This window comes from Taurulus bubalis (assembly GCF_910589615.1).
Source record: "Taurulus bubalis genome assembly, chromosome: 3".
Lineage (NCBI taxonomy): Eukaryota > Metazoa > Chordata > Actinopteri > Perciformes > Cottidae > Taurulus > Taurulus bubalis.
The window spans coordinates 36,974,674-36,992,212 of record NC_136591.1 but is presented as its reverse complement, the minus strand read 5'-3'; the positions used below and the strand labels follow the sequence as shown (position 1 = coordinate 36,992,212).

Sequence of the window (17,539 nt, the reverse complement as noted above, 5' to 3'; positions counted from 1 at the left end):
TGTGCGCTGTAGCCCCGCCCCCTTGAGCCCATCTCTGTATGAGATAGAGAGAGGGAGCAGGTAGTGTGCTCTGATCCGCGCTATTTTAATAAAGTATCGATACTACAAATATGCAAAATTATATTGTTTTTAATGTACGGGTACCGCGCTACCTTTTTAGCACTGTGCAACATTACACAGTAGTGTAAAAGAAGTATTTGAATCAGCACAGGCACAGAAAGAAATCTGCATTGCTTTTCGGACGACTGGTACCAGGTGTTTTACCTGTAGTAAGGTCTTCTCTCAAACGGGTGTTGGAGGAAAGATTATACAGAGTTAGCGTATAAACCAGTGGCTTCCTGCTCGCTGCTGTCATGTTGTTATCATGGGTGTCGCGCGCCTCGTCTGCCCGAGGAGACAGAGACACGTGAACGCGCAGCCTTGGGCTTGATGAGAATAGCCCTCCCGGAAGTCTTTTTTATGGCGCTGATTGGATAAATTGTATGTCATTCATTTATTTCTTTAATCAGTGATTGGCTAAACTGCGTATTAGCAGGATAGGACAAGCAGGAAAAGCATATATTTGGCACAGATATCCTATTGTAAAAATATTACTAGGTATATTCCATAGCTCAAAAACACACATATTGACAATTTGTATAATTTATTTAAATTTTTATAATTACATTTTTTTGGTGGCTCAAGGTGGGTGGGGCCAAGCCCCGTTGCCCTCTATGGGCCGGCCGCCACTGCCTCTGGGTCAATTCACAAGTTGGCAGTACATATAATTAAAATGTGCTCCACCGCTAATAGCTGCAACATTAAAGTGATGAACACACTCAGGCATCAATAATTAAATTAAATCATACACATTATTCTGAAATGGGCCTTCTGCAAAATGACGGCTTTTACTTTGGTACTTTAAGTATGTTTCGATGGTAATACTTTTGTACTTTTACTTCAGTTTTTAAATCTACCTGTTATTTTAAGTGCGCACTGATATGGAACGCTCTAAATGCAAAAAGATTGTACAGTACTTTATGGCTGAATAAAGTACACCCTGTGACTCACTCTCAACCAGAACGCTTGATTTGATCTACCCGTATTACAGGGCTCTCAAGTGTCACGCATTGAGCGTGACTGTCACGCATTTCGGTCTTAAGTCACGCCCTCCCGCCACACATCATATTTCTCACGCTGAAAAAAAACTCTCGGCTATTTAATGTGCCGCAGCGCACAAACATGACCTGGTCGCGCTGCCCTCACCATGGAGGAATCAAGCACGTCTCCCCCGAATCCCCTGGACTCATCAGCCAATCAAAAAAAGAAATGGGCTACACGAATAGCCAATCAGAAAAACGTATCTGTTGTATCTGGGTGAAATGTAATCCAGCAACCAATGAAAATGAAGCTAATAATAATAATATGGGGGGGAAGGCAGCTGGTCTGTGGGCATACGGAGGCGCGGCCGGGGGTGGGGGAGGAGGAGGAGGACGAGGAGGAGGAGGATATCTCACTCTTACCTGTCTTAAAAACTTGAGAGCCCTGGTATTATAATAGGAGATGTTAACAAATGAGTGGCCTTAAGCTCAGTGAATGAGACTGTAACTAACACATACGTGCAAGAGGACGGTCTCTTTAAATTCCCAACATGACTAGACAAGACCTGCGAGTCTGGAGTTTGTTGGGGATCGAGGGGCCTGCAGCTGTTCTGTCATCATTCTTTCATTTGATAATTATTAGTATAACTCATTTTGGACTCTGGACATTATTCCCCACACCACCTCACAGGATTTGTGTATATTTCTTCAATTTGGTGACCCTGACGTGATTCTGCTGGGACTGGAGCATTCCGACAGGCCGCTGACTATCGCCTCCTCTCTGCTTACGGAGGCTTCATTAAGAGAAAGGTATTTAATGAGAACCTGTTTGATCGAATCTTATTTAGGTAGAAATAGGAAAATAAGACGTGAGACGTAAAAAATGAATTTAAGGGACGACGTGTGCGCTGAGAGAAGCAAAAAAGCTAGAAAAGAAAAGTATAACTAATTAGAGGAGAATATACGTAGAGAAGTTCAGTTGTTAATGTGTTAATATTATAAAAAAAAGGGGAAGGTAAAAACTAACACCACAGGTTTTAAGTCAAAGGAAGTAAGAGAGTGGACAAGGAGGGTACTTTATATTAAATAAAATAGCACCTCTAGAGGTTTGAAGAATACTCCTCAGTGGGACTAAAGAGAATAACCATTTAGCACCATCAAGTGGCAAATTTGGGGTACAACTACAGATAGAACACATAGGTTAGAAGGGGTATTACAATAACAAGAACTGATATTAAATTGTTTACACATACATTTCACACATACTTTTAAACACAGCATAGATAGTGAGATTAAAACATGTTCACATTATACCATTGATAAAGAATAGACTGAGGATATTAATGATATTAATAACATTTTAGCAAATTCATATTTTTTTCATTTTTAACAGAATTGTAGTTTTAAAACTTCATCATACCTGCATGCATAATCATCCAATTGCAGCGTGATATTATATTCCCTTTGGCCAGGTCAATTGCAGTGTGAGATTGTGTTCCCCTTGTCCAGGTCGATTGCAGTAACCTTAACCAACTATTCTTCCAACTACACCACATTTGCACATTACACACATATTGTTTATTATTTTATTTCTACAATCACATTTCCTTATATAAGCCAAAAGCAGCACCAGAGTCTCTCAAGGATGTCTGGGCCAATGAATACCCCATACTCTTTGTTTTTGCCTTTACAATCATTCTAAAAGACAGAGTTTAAAGTGCATGATAGAGCTATGCACAAAGTGTGTAATAGTACAACGTAAAACAGGGCTAGGTACACAGGGCTGGAACCTTTAATTCTTAATGTGTATATTTCTTCTTTTTTTTCTCTGTGCATCATACCTATACCCGCATAGACTATTTCTTACTCGATAATAGACTGCTGCCTAAGGTTAAGTCCTGCTCGTATAATAGTATTATCATATCGGATCACAGTGCCATTCTATTTGATTTAGACCTCCCAAACCGCCCCTCTCCAAACAGAATCTGGAGGCTCAACCCTTTCTTACTTTCAGATGACAATTTTGTGAAGTTCATTTCAGCCCAAATACAATTCTTTCCAGTGACTAACTCCTCACCAGAGATCTTTCAAGCTACTGTAGTGTTTTTTAAGCTTGGTTTGTCACATTTGTACTTGCACATCTATGTAAAATGAATTGTTTATGTGTAAATTGCAATGCATGAAATATGATCATTAATAACAGAGATTTACACACAGACAGTGGTTGAGGGTTTTACAAAAGAGCATTTGGTCTTAAGGAACAAAGAGAATGGACCACCTGTGGTTCGTCCTGTGGTTTATGACACGAGATCCAATCGCATGCCGTAGATTTGAACCAATGAGGCGAATGACCTGGGATGTGAAAACCAGATTGTAGATTCCTGTTCGAGGTCTTTGAGCTGAAGCGAGACAAGAACCGTCTGTGGAGCAGAAGCTCGGAGACCCTCAGCTGAGTATATGTACACTGTATCACCATTTGAACTTTAATTAAACCGTTAATCATAACTCTTTGATTTTCCTGTATTTCTTCTCTGCCATGAGCACACGAGGTTCTACGAATACTTTTCCACTACATTATTGGAAACTCTTAAAGCATACCTCCGCGGGCAAATCATAGCTTATTCTCTACCATCAAGAAATGGAAAAACTCCAAACTGACCAAAATTTCCCAACAGATCCTGGATGTGGACTCTAAATATGCTCATTCCCCGACTACAGGTCTTTATAAAGAACGGTTAAGACTCCAAACTGAATTGAATCTTCTATCTACTGGCGAGGCAACACATCTCATCTTAAAATCCAGACATCCATAATGTGTAAGAATTTGGAGATAAATCTAGTAGACTACTGGCTATGCAAGCCCACCAAGCGGCTACCACCCGCAATATCACAAAGATTCAATCAGACGCAGGGGAAACGTTGATAGATCATATTGACATAAATAAAGCCTTTTTACAATTCTTTTCTAACCTTTACACCTCAGAACTTAACAATGACCTCGGTCATGTGCCTTCTTTGATAATTTGACTATCCCTACCGTATCAGAGGAACAAAACACCAACTTAGGTGCAGATATCTCAGTTGCTGAAATCATAATGGCCATAAAATCTATGCAGAACAACAAGTCACCAGGCCCGGATGGGTTTACAACGGAATTAAAAAAAAAGTTCTCCTATCAGCTGGGCATGAGCTAAATGTGCTAAACGTTGCTAATGTAAACAAACTACGTGCATACCTGCGTTACGCCAGACTCGAGCAGCGGGGACAAGCACCGAAGGGAGCGGGGACCAGCTAAATGTGCTCACTCTGCTAGCGTAAATATGCTATTTCAACACAATGTTTAGTAGCTAAATACACTTACCCATCTATGGATCCCTTCTGTCTGCATATTCCTCTTCGTCACCACACCTTTAGTGTCTGACGCTCCTGCCGTCCTCGTCGCCAAAATCGCCGCCACAGCTTCCTCTGTAATAAAGTGCGTCCTTGCCATAATATCTCTCTTCTTTATGAGTGAAAACGCCAGCGTGTTTACAGAGCTCAGGTGTGTAGTTCCATGCTTGTTCTTTGTGATTTTCTTGAGTGTTCATTGGTTAGTTTATTTCACAAAATGTCGACGGACACATGATTCAACAAAGCACGGTGAAGGATTTCGTGTGACGAGTACTTTTTTGGCACCGCGTCATATGACACGCCGGTGCCCCTATCTCTTGTCTGAATCACGCAAGATGACGCAGGAGAAAGGCAGCGGAAGCAGGAAGTCTACTGTTTCCGGTAGAAGTCAAACCATATTTCTGCGATGTATTATCGCAAAGATATGAATATTTTAAAAACGTAAACAATGTCGAAACGCAGTCTCGTGTCGGCCGTGTCAGAAGAGTTAAGGTGGCCCGGGATGGCATTAAAAGTACTTGGGGATTGAGGTCACGCGCTCCTTCTATTCTACTTATATATTATATTACCCTTTTGAATAAATGCAAACAGGATATGACTCGCGGTGCCTCGTTACCATTATCACTAGTGGGTCGTGTTAACCTAGTTAAAAGTATTACCCAAATGTTTATATCTCTTTCAAAATATTCCTAACCTGATAAAAAAAATCTTTAAAAAATAATCTTGATAAAAATATAATTTCTTTCATATGGGGGACCAAACCTAGTCGGATCAGCAAGACTTTACTCCAAAGACCAAAGCGCGCAGGAGGCTTAGCTTTACCCAATTTCTCTTTTACTATTGAGCATGCTACTTCACTGGTTTGAAAACAGGCCAATTGTAGGAAAGGTGGACTGGGTACGAATAGAATTCTCCTCCTGCCGGCACCACCTCGGTTCAGTGGTCTGTGCAGCCCTGCCTCTTCTTAGTAATAGCTTGAGTACAAACATGATAGTAAATCACACAGTAAGAATATGGGCTCAGTTTAGGAGATATTTTGGGCTACAATGAGCCTCCACCCACTTCCCCATCAAATTGAATCATATGTTTATTCCCTTCTGTACAGATAACACATTTACTCTATGGTTTGATAAAGGGATCAGATCAATCCATAATTTATACATAAAAGACACGTTTGCTTCATTCTCACAATTATCACAAATCTATGATCTGCCAAAGACGTTACCTAAAGGATCTCCGGAACGTTGATTAACTTCATTTAAATTGCTGAAATACAATACAGTAAAGCCTTGTGGGAAGAGTTATAGCCGAACAGAAAAAAATGAACGTACCGTTAAGTTTATATAATTACATAAACCCCGTAACATCACCGTCACTTTCGGCGGCAGCTGTAACGTTTTACAAAAGCATTCATAAGTACACTTTACAAAGTTGGATTTCAATAAAAGACCTCTTTGTAACCTTACAAGGTTGTAGGAGTCTAAAAAAATGCACCCGGACTGTTTTTTTTTCCTACTTCCTTGTTCTGTTTTTCGACTCTCCTTGGAAAATGTAAGAATGGCCTAATACACTAATGTATAGATTGGCAAAAATTGACCATAACTCTGTTATGTCCTCGATGTAAAGGCCAGCCAGCGGACTTGTTACACATGTTCTGGCTATGCCTGAAACTCTCCACCTTTTGGATAAGTACCCAATTTGCGCACTCTTTGGCTTAATACCAGAGGAATTCCGTACCCGTTTACTAAATAAAGCCAATGTGGTCGTAGCCTTCACAACACTCCTTGCTCGACGTTTGATCCTTCTGAGATGGAAGCAACGTGCCCCCCCTTTTTATTTTTTATTATTTCTTTTACATTTTGTTTTCTTTAGCTATTAATCATTATTTTTTTTACATGTAACTTCTCACTTTGTTATTTGATGATTGATTAATGCAATTATTTGATATGTCTACATCTCCGTCACCTGAATGTGTCATAACTTGTAACCCTACATTGGGGTGGGTAGGGTCGGCAATGAAATTTTAAATTTCAATCTTTAATAGCCCTCAGACATGTGTGAATCATATTCTCTGGTGAGATAAAAACTGTGAAAATCAATAAAACATATTTACAGAAAAAAGGGGAATTTAAGAAATTATGTATAATTGAGAAAATCACCTCAGACCACAGAGGGTTAATCCAGAACAGAGGTGGGCAAACTACGGCCCGCGGGCCAGATGCATTTTAATCCGGCCCGCAGGTAGTTTTTTTAAATTTATTTTTCGCTGTGCAATAAATAATCACTAAGAAACATTGATGCTAGTCTGTTGCCATCACTGTGCTTTGGGAAAATCAAGTCGGGAACAGAGAGGCGTTACAGCAGTTTGTACGCGCCGTGCGGACCGCTGCCTGCCGTGTTCTGCTGAACTAGAGCGACACACAACACTTGCTGTGCTGCGCTGGTCAATTCCACCCCTCCCCCACTTTTTTTCCGATTACCGTAATATACCGCAAACCACTGAAAAGCTCCACTTCTTAGCGGTCAGAATCCTTTTTAATTATGTCGTAAAGCGTTAACTTTAGAAGAATTACGGTAATATGAATCACTTTCTGTCGCCGGAGACAGAGTTTGTACTACAACAGTTTTAGAGTTGTAAAATGAACTGGCAGCTGCATGCAGAGTATTTTTCCTCAGTATAACTAACATAACTAACCACATTCCACCCACGGAACTGCGCCACCCTGCGCGCTCATGTCACGTGACATATAGGGTTCTGTCTGTCAGCCTCCTGCTATCCTCCTGCAGTGATCCCTTCTGTCACAATGAGTGGACCCAAAAAAAGACAAGTCGACAGTGAGTGCAGAGTCTTTAATGAGTGGACTGCTAAGTATTTTTTCACCGAAGTACGATCAGAGGCAGTATGTCTTATTTGCCAAGAAACCATTGCAGTATTCAAAGAATACAATATTAGCCGCCACTTTTCCGCCAAGCATGCTAACTATGCTAGCCAACAGTCAACGACAGAACGGGCGGCTACTGCTAAGAGGTTGGCAGCCAATTTAAAGAGTCAGCTAAATTTGGGGGACCAGAGGCTCCCCACCTTCCCTTTGGCTCCAATAATCTGTTTTACCAGATACTCATACTCTCATGTGGTCTGCATTTGGGTCCTAAACATTGTCCTCCCGTGACAGGTTCACACAAACACTCTCCATCCATCTGATACTGGCCCGGCCCGTCTGTCAAATTTTTTAATTCTGTGGCCCCTGAGCCAAAAAGTTTGTCCACCCCTGATCTAGAAGGTCTCTTCTTCCATGGAGACATAGAGGTGAAATATGATTGGATAAGAGCTCTCCTTAAAAGAAGCTGCACTGGAAGCAGCACTGCAGGCTGGAAGCAGAGCAACAGAGGAAGACAGGAGCTGTGCAATGAGAAAATAAGCTAATTGGGAAAAATAATTAGAATACATGTAGTGTATTTGTGAAAAAAACTATTAAATTATAAAATAGCAATAACTTTGTGATTCTGTTCAGGCCAGCAGAGAAGGCTTAGCTGGCCCTGACAGCCTGGTGTACAGATTGTAAAGCCCTCCAAAGCAAATTTGTGATTTCGGGCTACACAAAAAAAACTGAATTAAATTGAATAAATGAAAAAGGATGCGGTACTAGATAGAATTATCACAGTAATACCACTTTCACACAGGATGCAGTCACCGGGCTCAGCGCACATTGAACACAAAGATTCTCGGAGCGCATTGGCACTATGGCCGCATTCTACGTGAAAGTCCCTTAAGTGTTTTTAAGTGCCAAGGCTTAGTTCAAAACTTCCACTGCTTGTTTTTTTTGGGTGCCAATGTAGGAAGTATAACGAGGTCAGAGGAGTCAGTGTGTTGACAACATGCAACATGCAAATAACTTTTGCCTTGCCTTTGCCATGTCCTAATAATAGTTATAATAACAGTCATACACATCTCACATCTCAAATTTGAGAAACACATCTCAAATCTCAGGATAGGATGTCTAGGATGTGCGATTTGTTAAGCATTACGTCGCATTTCTGACTCTGTTCCTTCAAGAATAAATGTCCTGATTAATGATTTTACAACCGATGTCGAGTAACAATTTTTCTAACAGTTACCATAAATGGATGTCGTATGTGTACAGATTGTAAAGCCCTCCGGGTCAAATTTGTAGTTTTTGATTCTGCTATACAAAATAAACTGAATTGAATTGAATAAATGAAAAAGATGGTTTTTTTGGGGTGCCAATGTATGAAGTACAGCCAGGTCAGAGGAATGTGTTGACAACATGTAACATGCAAATAATGTGTGCCTTGACTTTCCTTTATGTTCTAATAATTGTTATAATAATAGTCATAATTATGTCTTGCCTTAACCATAATCATACTGTACTTAGTTGCCATGTGCAGATATTGAAACTTTTCTTTTTTAATACATTTTAAAAACAATAAATATTTTCATTGCACGTTTCTCAAAGTTTCCAATAATGACAGAAATGGGGGTTACAATCAGTCACAGTTTGTTCTGATAAACATTCAATAATTGACCAGGTTGATCAATTATACACTCTTTTTAACGGGCCAGAATAAACATTGTGTTTCTCAAATGTGCAGATGCTGTTGGTCGTGGTTGTGCAGACGCTCAGCAACATTCAAACGTTTCGTTTGATTTAAAACCTCTGAAAACACATTCAGGGAGAACCCTAGTTTTTCAAAGGCCCGTGTTCAATACAATGAGACCCAACGGAAATCAAATATCAATATGAGAAGAATATATGACTAAACAATTTAAAAAACAAAGACAAAAAAAAAAAAAATTGAAAGTATTATATTTTGTAACTGTATCCATTATTTCACAAGAGAGGCCCCATTGAAATACTGTCTTCTGCCAGGGAGTCCTGGTCAAGATGGGCCGCAAGTAAACGATTCACACACAAGATACAACTGACACAGATTACACAACAAGGAAAAACACACCAAAACCTAACAACAAAAATAATCAGAGACTGACTAAATCACAGCATTGCTCTGTAAAACAATACCTTTTAAAAAAGGCACAGAAACAAGTCTCTTTTTTTGGTCTCCGATAATCAGCTCTAGGCGATGTGCTTTGTATCTAAAAGTAAAAGTACAGGTTATGGTGATAATTGCTAATTTTGTTATTACACAGTAGTTACAGTCAGTGATAATTAAAATAGTAGTCGGGTAAATGCTGAGAACTAGAGCATGAATTTCCTGTTTTTCAATAAACGTCAGTGTGGGAGGAACCTAAAAGATTTCTTAAGGACTCTGCTTTGCACACACGCATGCTATTGCTGTCAACACGACTGTTAAGGAGTATCTGTCTGTCGATTCACACAGGTAAGACTTTATTCCTATTTAGCAGAAAAGAGTGATAACATGTGCAATGAGATAGTACTCTATACTTCAGTACTCTATGCTTTTTTTGGGTGCCAATGTAGGAAGTACAGCCAGGTCGGAGGAGTCAGTATGGAGGAGTCAGACAACATGCAAATAACTTGTGCCTCGCCTTTCCCATGTCCTAATATTAGTTATAATAATAGTCATAAGTATGTATTAAAGTACCTTTTCCCATGAATGTAAACAATGCCAGCAAAGGTTTTCAAAAGAAAAATGTCCGGAGGTGGAGCAGCGAGTGGAGTCAGTCTGTTTGTGGGATCTTCGATTTTTCTCGCCAGAGATTCATCGACTTCACACAAGTCGTTCTCCGTCGCGTTTAACAGTACCTTCGAAAACAAATATGGAGACAGAGAGAACGACTTCACACGTGGCGGAAGTATATTGCTCAGGACCCTCTCGAGAAACACTGCTGCGATACCAGAGGCCGAGCAATCGCAATTCCATGTAAAATGTATTTTTAAAAGGCCCAGAAATGCACACAATAGTACTACATCATTTAAAATCTTCTACTGGAGTTAGTGTATTAGTGTTGAAACAACGGAAGACACTTAAATGGCGAAAGCAGCACTGCAACATTCCTGAGTTTAATAGTACTTGTTACCAACAGGACATTTTGACACTCCCACCTCAATCTTCTCCCTCAAAGAGATCATTTGGTTTCTAGCTTTTCGATGCATGTTCCCGGAACTCGAAAATTCCTCTTATTCATCTGTGACAAAAACACTCCTTAACTGTACATCAGATCTCACTTGGGGAAATGTTGTGCCTTAATTTCCTTTTGTTGGACAAAAACAGTTTTCCAAGAATTTGGCGGAATTTGGTACGAAATGCAGCACAAGATTTGATATATTAGAATTTTTTTGAACATCTTGGGGCTTGGACATCATGAAACTATACTAATAATTTAGACTTCAAACATTTCTATATTTCAACAACAAAAGCAACAATACAACTGCATCATCATCAAAAGTATTTCCCAAACTCAATTTAATTAGCTATCAGAAAGAACGTTGCCGCTGAGCATTTAACACCGGAATGAACCAATGACAATGAACAGCTATAGTCAAAAATATAAGGGCAATACATATGGGTTTTGTGCAGGTCACATTGTGTGTGTGTGTGTGTGTGTGTGTGTGTGTGTGTGTGTGTGTGTGTGTGTGTGTGTGTGTGTGTGTGTGTGTGTGTGTATATTTACACATACAGACACAAATTGAAACTGGCAATGACAAAAAATTCAACAATTATGTAACCCTAGACTCAAATATGCAGTTGATCGTGGAAAAAGGTAATAGAGGAGATTTGTGAAGCTTTGAGAAAAGCATAAATTCATTCATTTGTTTCCAATAAAAAAACAATACAATTAGGGAGATTTTGTTTTGTTGCTTGAGTTATCACGGGAAACGAAAAAGCTGTTGGATATATGAAAACTATTCAGTCCATGTACTCCATGTATAAATAGTGTATACAATGAATGGGAAAATAGTCTTTTGATGGCAAAACTGTAGTTCTGATTTAAGCATATTAATCTAGTCGTAGTAGTAAAATCAAAGGCTCTATTGTAGATATGTACATTTTTCACTGATTTACAGTTTGATCAGGTCTTGAGTACTTTTTTTAAGCTTTACATTTTAAACAAAGAACTATAGTTTTGGATGACGCCTGGCTGCAGGCAGACCTTGTGTAACACTACAACCCTGGAAATCTCCACAATTAGGCAAATGTAGGTTATTACGTTAAAATACGGATTATTTCCAAAGACATTTATACATTGTAATATGGAAAAGAAATCCACATTAATTGTTGCATGTCAAATATTGTAATTTCTTCTGTCAGAAATATGGCCTCTGCGTTGTCCGAGGAGCAGTTTTGGTGCAGCATATGTAAGCATATCTTCCACAACCCCGCCTCCACCCCGTGTGGCCATAACTTCTGCCTGGGATGCATCAAACGTTTCTGGCACACGAGCCATAAGTCGGAGTGTCCGCTGTGCGAAGAGGCCTTCAAAACCCGTCCAAAACTCAGGATCAACGTAGGGTTGAGAGACATCACCGAGAAGTTTAAAGAGTCTGTGTCCATTTCGTAACTATGACTTGCATAATAAAATACACCCTTTAAAGCACTTTTTTTCCCTCCATGTTTGACTTGAATTGACCAGATCTGTGTTGAATCAATAGGTCGATAAGGGACCGGCCAGCATACAAGCCAGTCCCACCAATAAAGCCAAGGAGGGGAGGGATGCCGCCAACACAGATTTTCGTTGGCGATGAAGTTCCGTGTGACAGCTGTCAGGGAACAATCGTAATGGCGATAAAGTCGTGCTTCGTGTGCCAGTTGTCTTACTGTGGACGTCACCTGACGCCTCATCTGACCGATCCAGTGTTGACGAGGCACAGTCTGACAGATCCGGCCACCTTTGCCACCAGTCACCTCTGCAGGCATCACAACAAGCCCATGAATAAGTTTTGCAAGAAGGATCAGACACCGGTTTGTATAAAATGCAGAGAGTCGGACCACAAACACCATAAAACGGTCTCGATAGAGAAGGAGAGCGAGAAGGTCAGGGTGAGGAAAATTATCTACTTTCATCTTTTTTATTTAAATGTTTTAATACTTATTCTGACAATATACTGTATATTATACGCCTGTTGGCCTGCAAAATCATTTTTAATTTAATTGCATTCTGGTAGTTGCTTTACGGTGCTCTTGATGCTGTATTTATGTTCACATGCAACCTTTGCAGACTGAGATTAAGAAAATCGAGGGAGAGTTTCATGAAATGGTCCAGGACAGACTCAGTAAACTTAAGGAGATCAACGCTTCAGCAGAGTTGAGCAAGGTACCATTTTGTATTTTAATGTCTTTCAATATGTTAAGTGCATTCAGTATGTGTATGTGAAGAGAGCTGTCATTGTGGGCTTCTTGCACTTTCTCAACCTGCTTCGGAATAAAGACACCAAAGCCTCGTTCTCATGAGTATGGAAGCCCATACTTTTGCCATGCAATTTTGTGTGCACATGCAGTTTGATGTGCACATTCATGCCCCCCTGAGGATGAAATTGGAATAACTTTGGTGATCCTCTGAATTTCAATTTGTCCAGTACTTGGTTTACACTTGGTCGTCCAAACGGCCAAAAAGTGCCCAACATGGGCCGACATGTGCCAGTGGTGCAGGACCCACGGCAAAAAAAATGTCAGAGCCTTTAGCATTTTTTAATGCAACCACAACAGTGCCACTGAATAGAGGAACATCTCACATCTGTACACATTTATTAACACAGATTTATGCACATCTGCAGATCAATCAAGAACAGGAGATACAAAAGAGCCTGCAGGTCGTCAGCCGGGTGGTGAGCGTCATTGAGAAAAACCAGGCTTCGCTCATGGAGGAGATCGAGAAGAAGCAGGAAGCGGCTGAGGTGACAGAGGAGCAGCTTCGCAAAGAGCTTGGGCATGAAATAATCGAACTGCAGAGGAGGCGAAGTGAGCTGCAGCTCCTGGAGCACACCGACGACAATCTTCATCTCCTACAGGTTAGAAAAGTCACAAGAAAACGCCCTCTAGTCATGTTTCCATCCATCCATGATTATTCATACATGAGCTAGATGATAGCCCGCTGAATGTACCAACCAAACACAAGCCCCGAGTAGCATTTGTACTCATTGTGTGCCACTGTCTTCCTGTTTTAGTGTTTTCCTCTCCTGAGTGCTCCAATGGTGGGCCGGAACTGGTCTGAGGTCAGAGTCCACTCGATCAGCTACATGGGGGCCGTGAGGAGAGCGTTCACCAAGCTGGTGGAAGTGTGCCATGAACTGGAAAAGGAACTCTCTGCAGAAGGTCGGTGACTTAAGTTGTGACGCCGTTGTTGTACTGCTTGTTTAGGATTAGTACCTTCAAAAAAACGTTAGATAAATCCTCATATATTCTTTTTTTTCTCCTTTTCTTTGTAGAAATGAGCAAGGCATATCAATATGCAGGTATGTTTCCTATTGTGAAATCATCATCTTGTCACACTAGAGTCTGACCAGGGTTAATGATGTCAGCCTCCTCCATAAAGTCTATGTTTCGAAGAGAAAGTAACCATAAAATTACTTCTCGTACAAACATGATCCAGAGTTCTAAAATGTTTTTTAAGAAAAAAAGAAAGTGTGCCCACTCTCTGGTTCATTTTCATATTTCTATCTTAAAGTGACAACGCAGAGAGCACCTGATTATTTATTATATAGTAAATATTGGACTTTTGACCCAAAGTCAAACTGGTTCTGGTTTGAAAGGCTCACATGGATCTGTGATTATGAAATCTGATTATATTACATGGACACCTACGCTTGGAGTCTCATTCAGCATTTTTGGTGAGGCCTTCCAATAAGTGTTCTCTCTCTCCTTCCCCAGCGGATGTGACTCTGGATCCAGTGACTGCTTCCGGCTGGCTGTGTCTGTCTGAAGATGGGAAGCAGGTAAAGTGTGACGGTGTGATCACTGACTTAAATATGTGGCAAACTTGTAGTATATTGTGGATATTACTAATGTTGTTGTTGTTGTTGTTGATCCACAGGTGAGCCTCGGCCAGCAGCAGAAGAAACTCTCCCCACCTGACGACCCCCGCAGGTTCGACTCCTGCGTCTCCGTTCTGGGGAAACAATGCTTCACCTCTGGCAAACATTACTGGGTGGTTCAGGTAGGAGCTACAGTACGACATCAGCTGATCAAGACAAAGACAAAGGGTCTTTTGGGGGAGTTTTAGTCTCATCCAACTTTGATGCTTTGGATCATACCGCATATTAGGATCCATCCATCCAACAAATAAATAGTACAATAATACAATTTCTTACCTCAATTAATTGAATCGTGCCCACGTTTTGATTATTTGGTCTAATACAGCCGTTTGGTCCGTGACCGTCGGCCTCTGAGGCACCTTTTATGACCCAAGTGAGAATTCTGGGCTTTAACTAGATATGACTGGGAGACATAAACCCATCTACGTCACTGTTAGCCGACCAGAGCAATGGATGTAGTAAAACATGTGTAAAAGTTTGTCCAAGGAATGTGCAGAACTCCACACTATAAAGTATACAGGACATGTGCAATGCACAGAGGTGATAATCCAAAAGGTGTGACTTGAATATGATGCACTGGGACAGATGCGGATGATGTTTGCTGAATATCAAAGTCACCTTCATGTGGCTGTAAGGACGCTGAACTATTTCTCCAAGCTAAATGTTCAAAGTGAATTACGGGTGGACACCAACATAAATTCAGATGCAACCTCCACTCTTATTGCTTTTTTTTGTCTCTAATTCTCTATTTTGTAAATTGCGTTTCAGGTTAGTGATAAAACAGACTGGGATCTCGGCGTGTGCAAGGAGTCCATCAACAGGAAGGGGACCATCACGGTGCGTCCTGATAACGGTTACTGGGCGATCTGCCGCCGGAGAGGCGGCAGTCTGAGTGCCTGCGCCGCCACCCTCAAACTCCAGGAAATGCCCCAGAAAGTGGGCGTGTTCCTGAACTACGAGGAAGGATCGGTGTCCTTCCACGACAGCGAGGCAAAGACCCACATTTACACTTTCAGCGGGTGTAACTTCACTGAGCCCCTGTACCCGTACCTAAACCCCTGTCTTCATGACAACGGGAAAAACACCGCCCCGCTGATCATCTGTCCGGTTGGGGAAACATGAGGCAGCATTTTTAACGAGAGGCTCAGGCCCGGTATCTGTTTCTTTAAACTCTTTTTTTTAATTCAGTTGCAGTTATACCCATCTGATTGGAATAATTGTTATTGTTCATTATCAAATCCAGAATTTAGAAAATATAAGATAAAAAAAAAAAAAGTCCCATTGTTCCATTTCTTTATAGTCCGGCCTGATTCTTGCCAGTTATAGAAAACAGGTTGTGAGTGTCGATCATTTGAAGGAGGTCGGCCAACCAAGTGTTATCTTAAAGAACAAGTCTTTTATTATAAAGATACATCAACAGTATTATCCAATGATGTGGCCATGTTTACTTAACCATGTATGATCTGGAGATGAGAGATGCTCCATGTAAAAAATGTATAAATAGCCGATGACAACAAATAATGGGTCTTTGTTTGAGGGCTTTTGAGTTTTTTTTGCCTTTTTCTTTTGAAGTCGTAAACAGGACATATTTACTCCTTTTTGTATTATCCATTATTCTGAAATGGGCCTTTCTGCATAATGACGGCTTTTACTTTAGTACTTTAAGTATGTTTCGATGGTAATACATTTGTACTTTTACTTCAGTCAAAAGATTCCCAGGTAATGTATTTAATGTCAACAGAGAGCGTAGGAAAACTTTGGAGAACAAGGGTGTGGTGTAACAAAATGCACTTTTGACCGGATTTGATCTGATAGTATATTTTAATGCTCTGATTCAAAAATAGCAAGGCAAGCTTATAACTGCAAGCTTATTACTTTATCTTGAATCATTTTTATTCATGACAAATGTTTGGCATTCGTATTTTTCTGTATAGTTTTCCACACAAGACGTGACATTGAATAATTTGTCTTGTTCTGACGCTGTTACCTTTTCAGCGATCACGTGATTACGTGATTATTAGCAATCATCTTTACATAAAACAGCTATGAAGGATTGTTGGTCATTGTGTTAAAGTTAAGTTTAAGTCAGCAACTGTGAGGTGTTTCAATTACTTGTAAAGGAAAACATGTATTTGTACAAAAAGTGACAGCATTGGTCTATTTATGGTATTTCTTGTTTTCAGGTTTTCCTGATCTAAAACAGGGATATAACTTACTTTATCTGCTTTTTTTATTTTAATTTCTGAGCTTAATTGATTTATGTTTGCCAACATTTGTGAAGTTTTTTTTGAGGGTGCAAGCTTTCAATCTACCAAAGACTGTATGTACTTTTACACAAAATAAATAAAGTTGAACAAAAATAAATTACTATTGCTTTTTTTTTCTTGTTTCCGTGAAGATTCGCAGATGATGTGTTCAATGTAGATGAGTGCTGTAGAAAACTTGTGGGCACTATAAAAAAGAAAAAGAATCATGGTGTGTACTTTTAACAGGATTGTATATCAGGTATTAACATATTATATCAATATGTATCAACATATTTACAACAAGTTCATCATCATCTGAAAATCAAGAGCGTTCAATGTACCAAAGACTATATATACTTTTACATTAAATGAATAAACTTCATAAAACAGATAGTAAAACATCTCTTGATTTACTCTGCCATAGCTTTTATCTGTAAAATGTAGTTTTATAAATGACCACGAGGAGTCACTAAAGTCAAACGTTTCTGTTTCAGCTGTGGGACCTTCTATTGACTGAGCTGAAGCTGATGTGAATCAAATCACCCACCAGGTGGCGTGTGTTACCAATAAATGTGTCAGCCATTTAGGGGGAAAGTCCATGGCCCAATCCCAATCACGGACTTTGAGGCTCCCACGAAGTCCGTGAGGGTTTAGGGCTGTCCCACTGTCACATCGCGAGTGTTTGAGGGCTCTCTGACAGACTTTATGATCCCTTTATGAACCCTTTCCGTTGCTCACAAGCTGTTCAGTTTGTCAGGTACAACATTTATGACATGGCATGCTTGACAATCACTTTTTGCTGCAACAAAAATGATTTGAAGAGAGATGAACAGACTGAAAACTTTATCTTATT

The 17,539-nt window shown here is 40.1% G+C and overlaps 1 protein-coding gene across 1 annotated transcript; it reads left to right on the top strand.

The window, feature by feature from the left end:
• Window positions 1-11,724: 11,724 nt before the first annotated feature.
• On the top strand, window positions 11,725-16,795 carry LOC306733702 (E3 ubiquitin-protein ligase TRIM21-like; the record flags this gene model as incomplete). Its single annotated transcript, XM_079214983.1, has 9 exons — window positions 11,725-11,951; window positions 12,062-12,449; window positions 12,628-12,723; window positions 13,184-13,417; window positions 13,574-13,721; window positions 13,835-13,861; window positions 14,277-14,341; window positions 14,440-14,562; window positions 15,209-16,795. 9 exons carry the CDS (start codon window positions 11,725-11,727, stop codon window positions 15,560-15,562), a joined length of 1,662 nt encoding a protein of 553 aa, XP_079071109.1. The 3' UTR covers window positions 15,563-16,795.
• Between the last annotated feature and the right edge of the window lie 744 nt (window positions 16,796-17,539).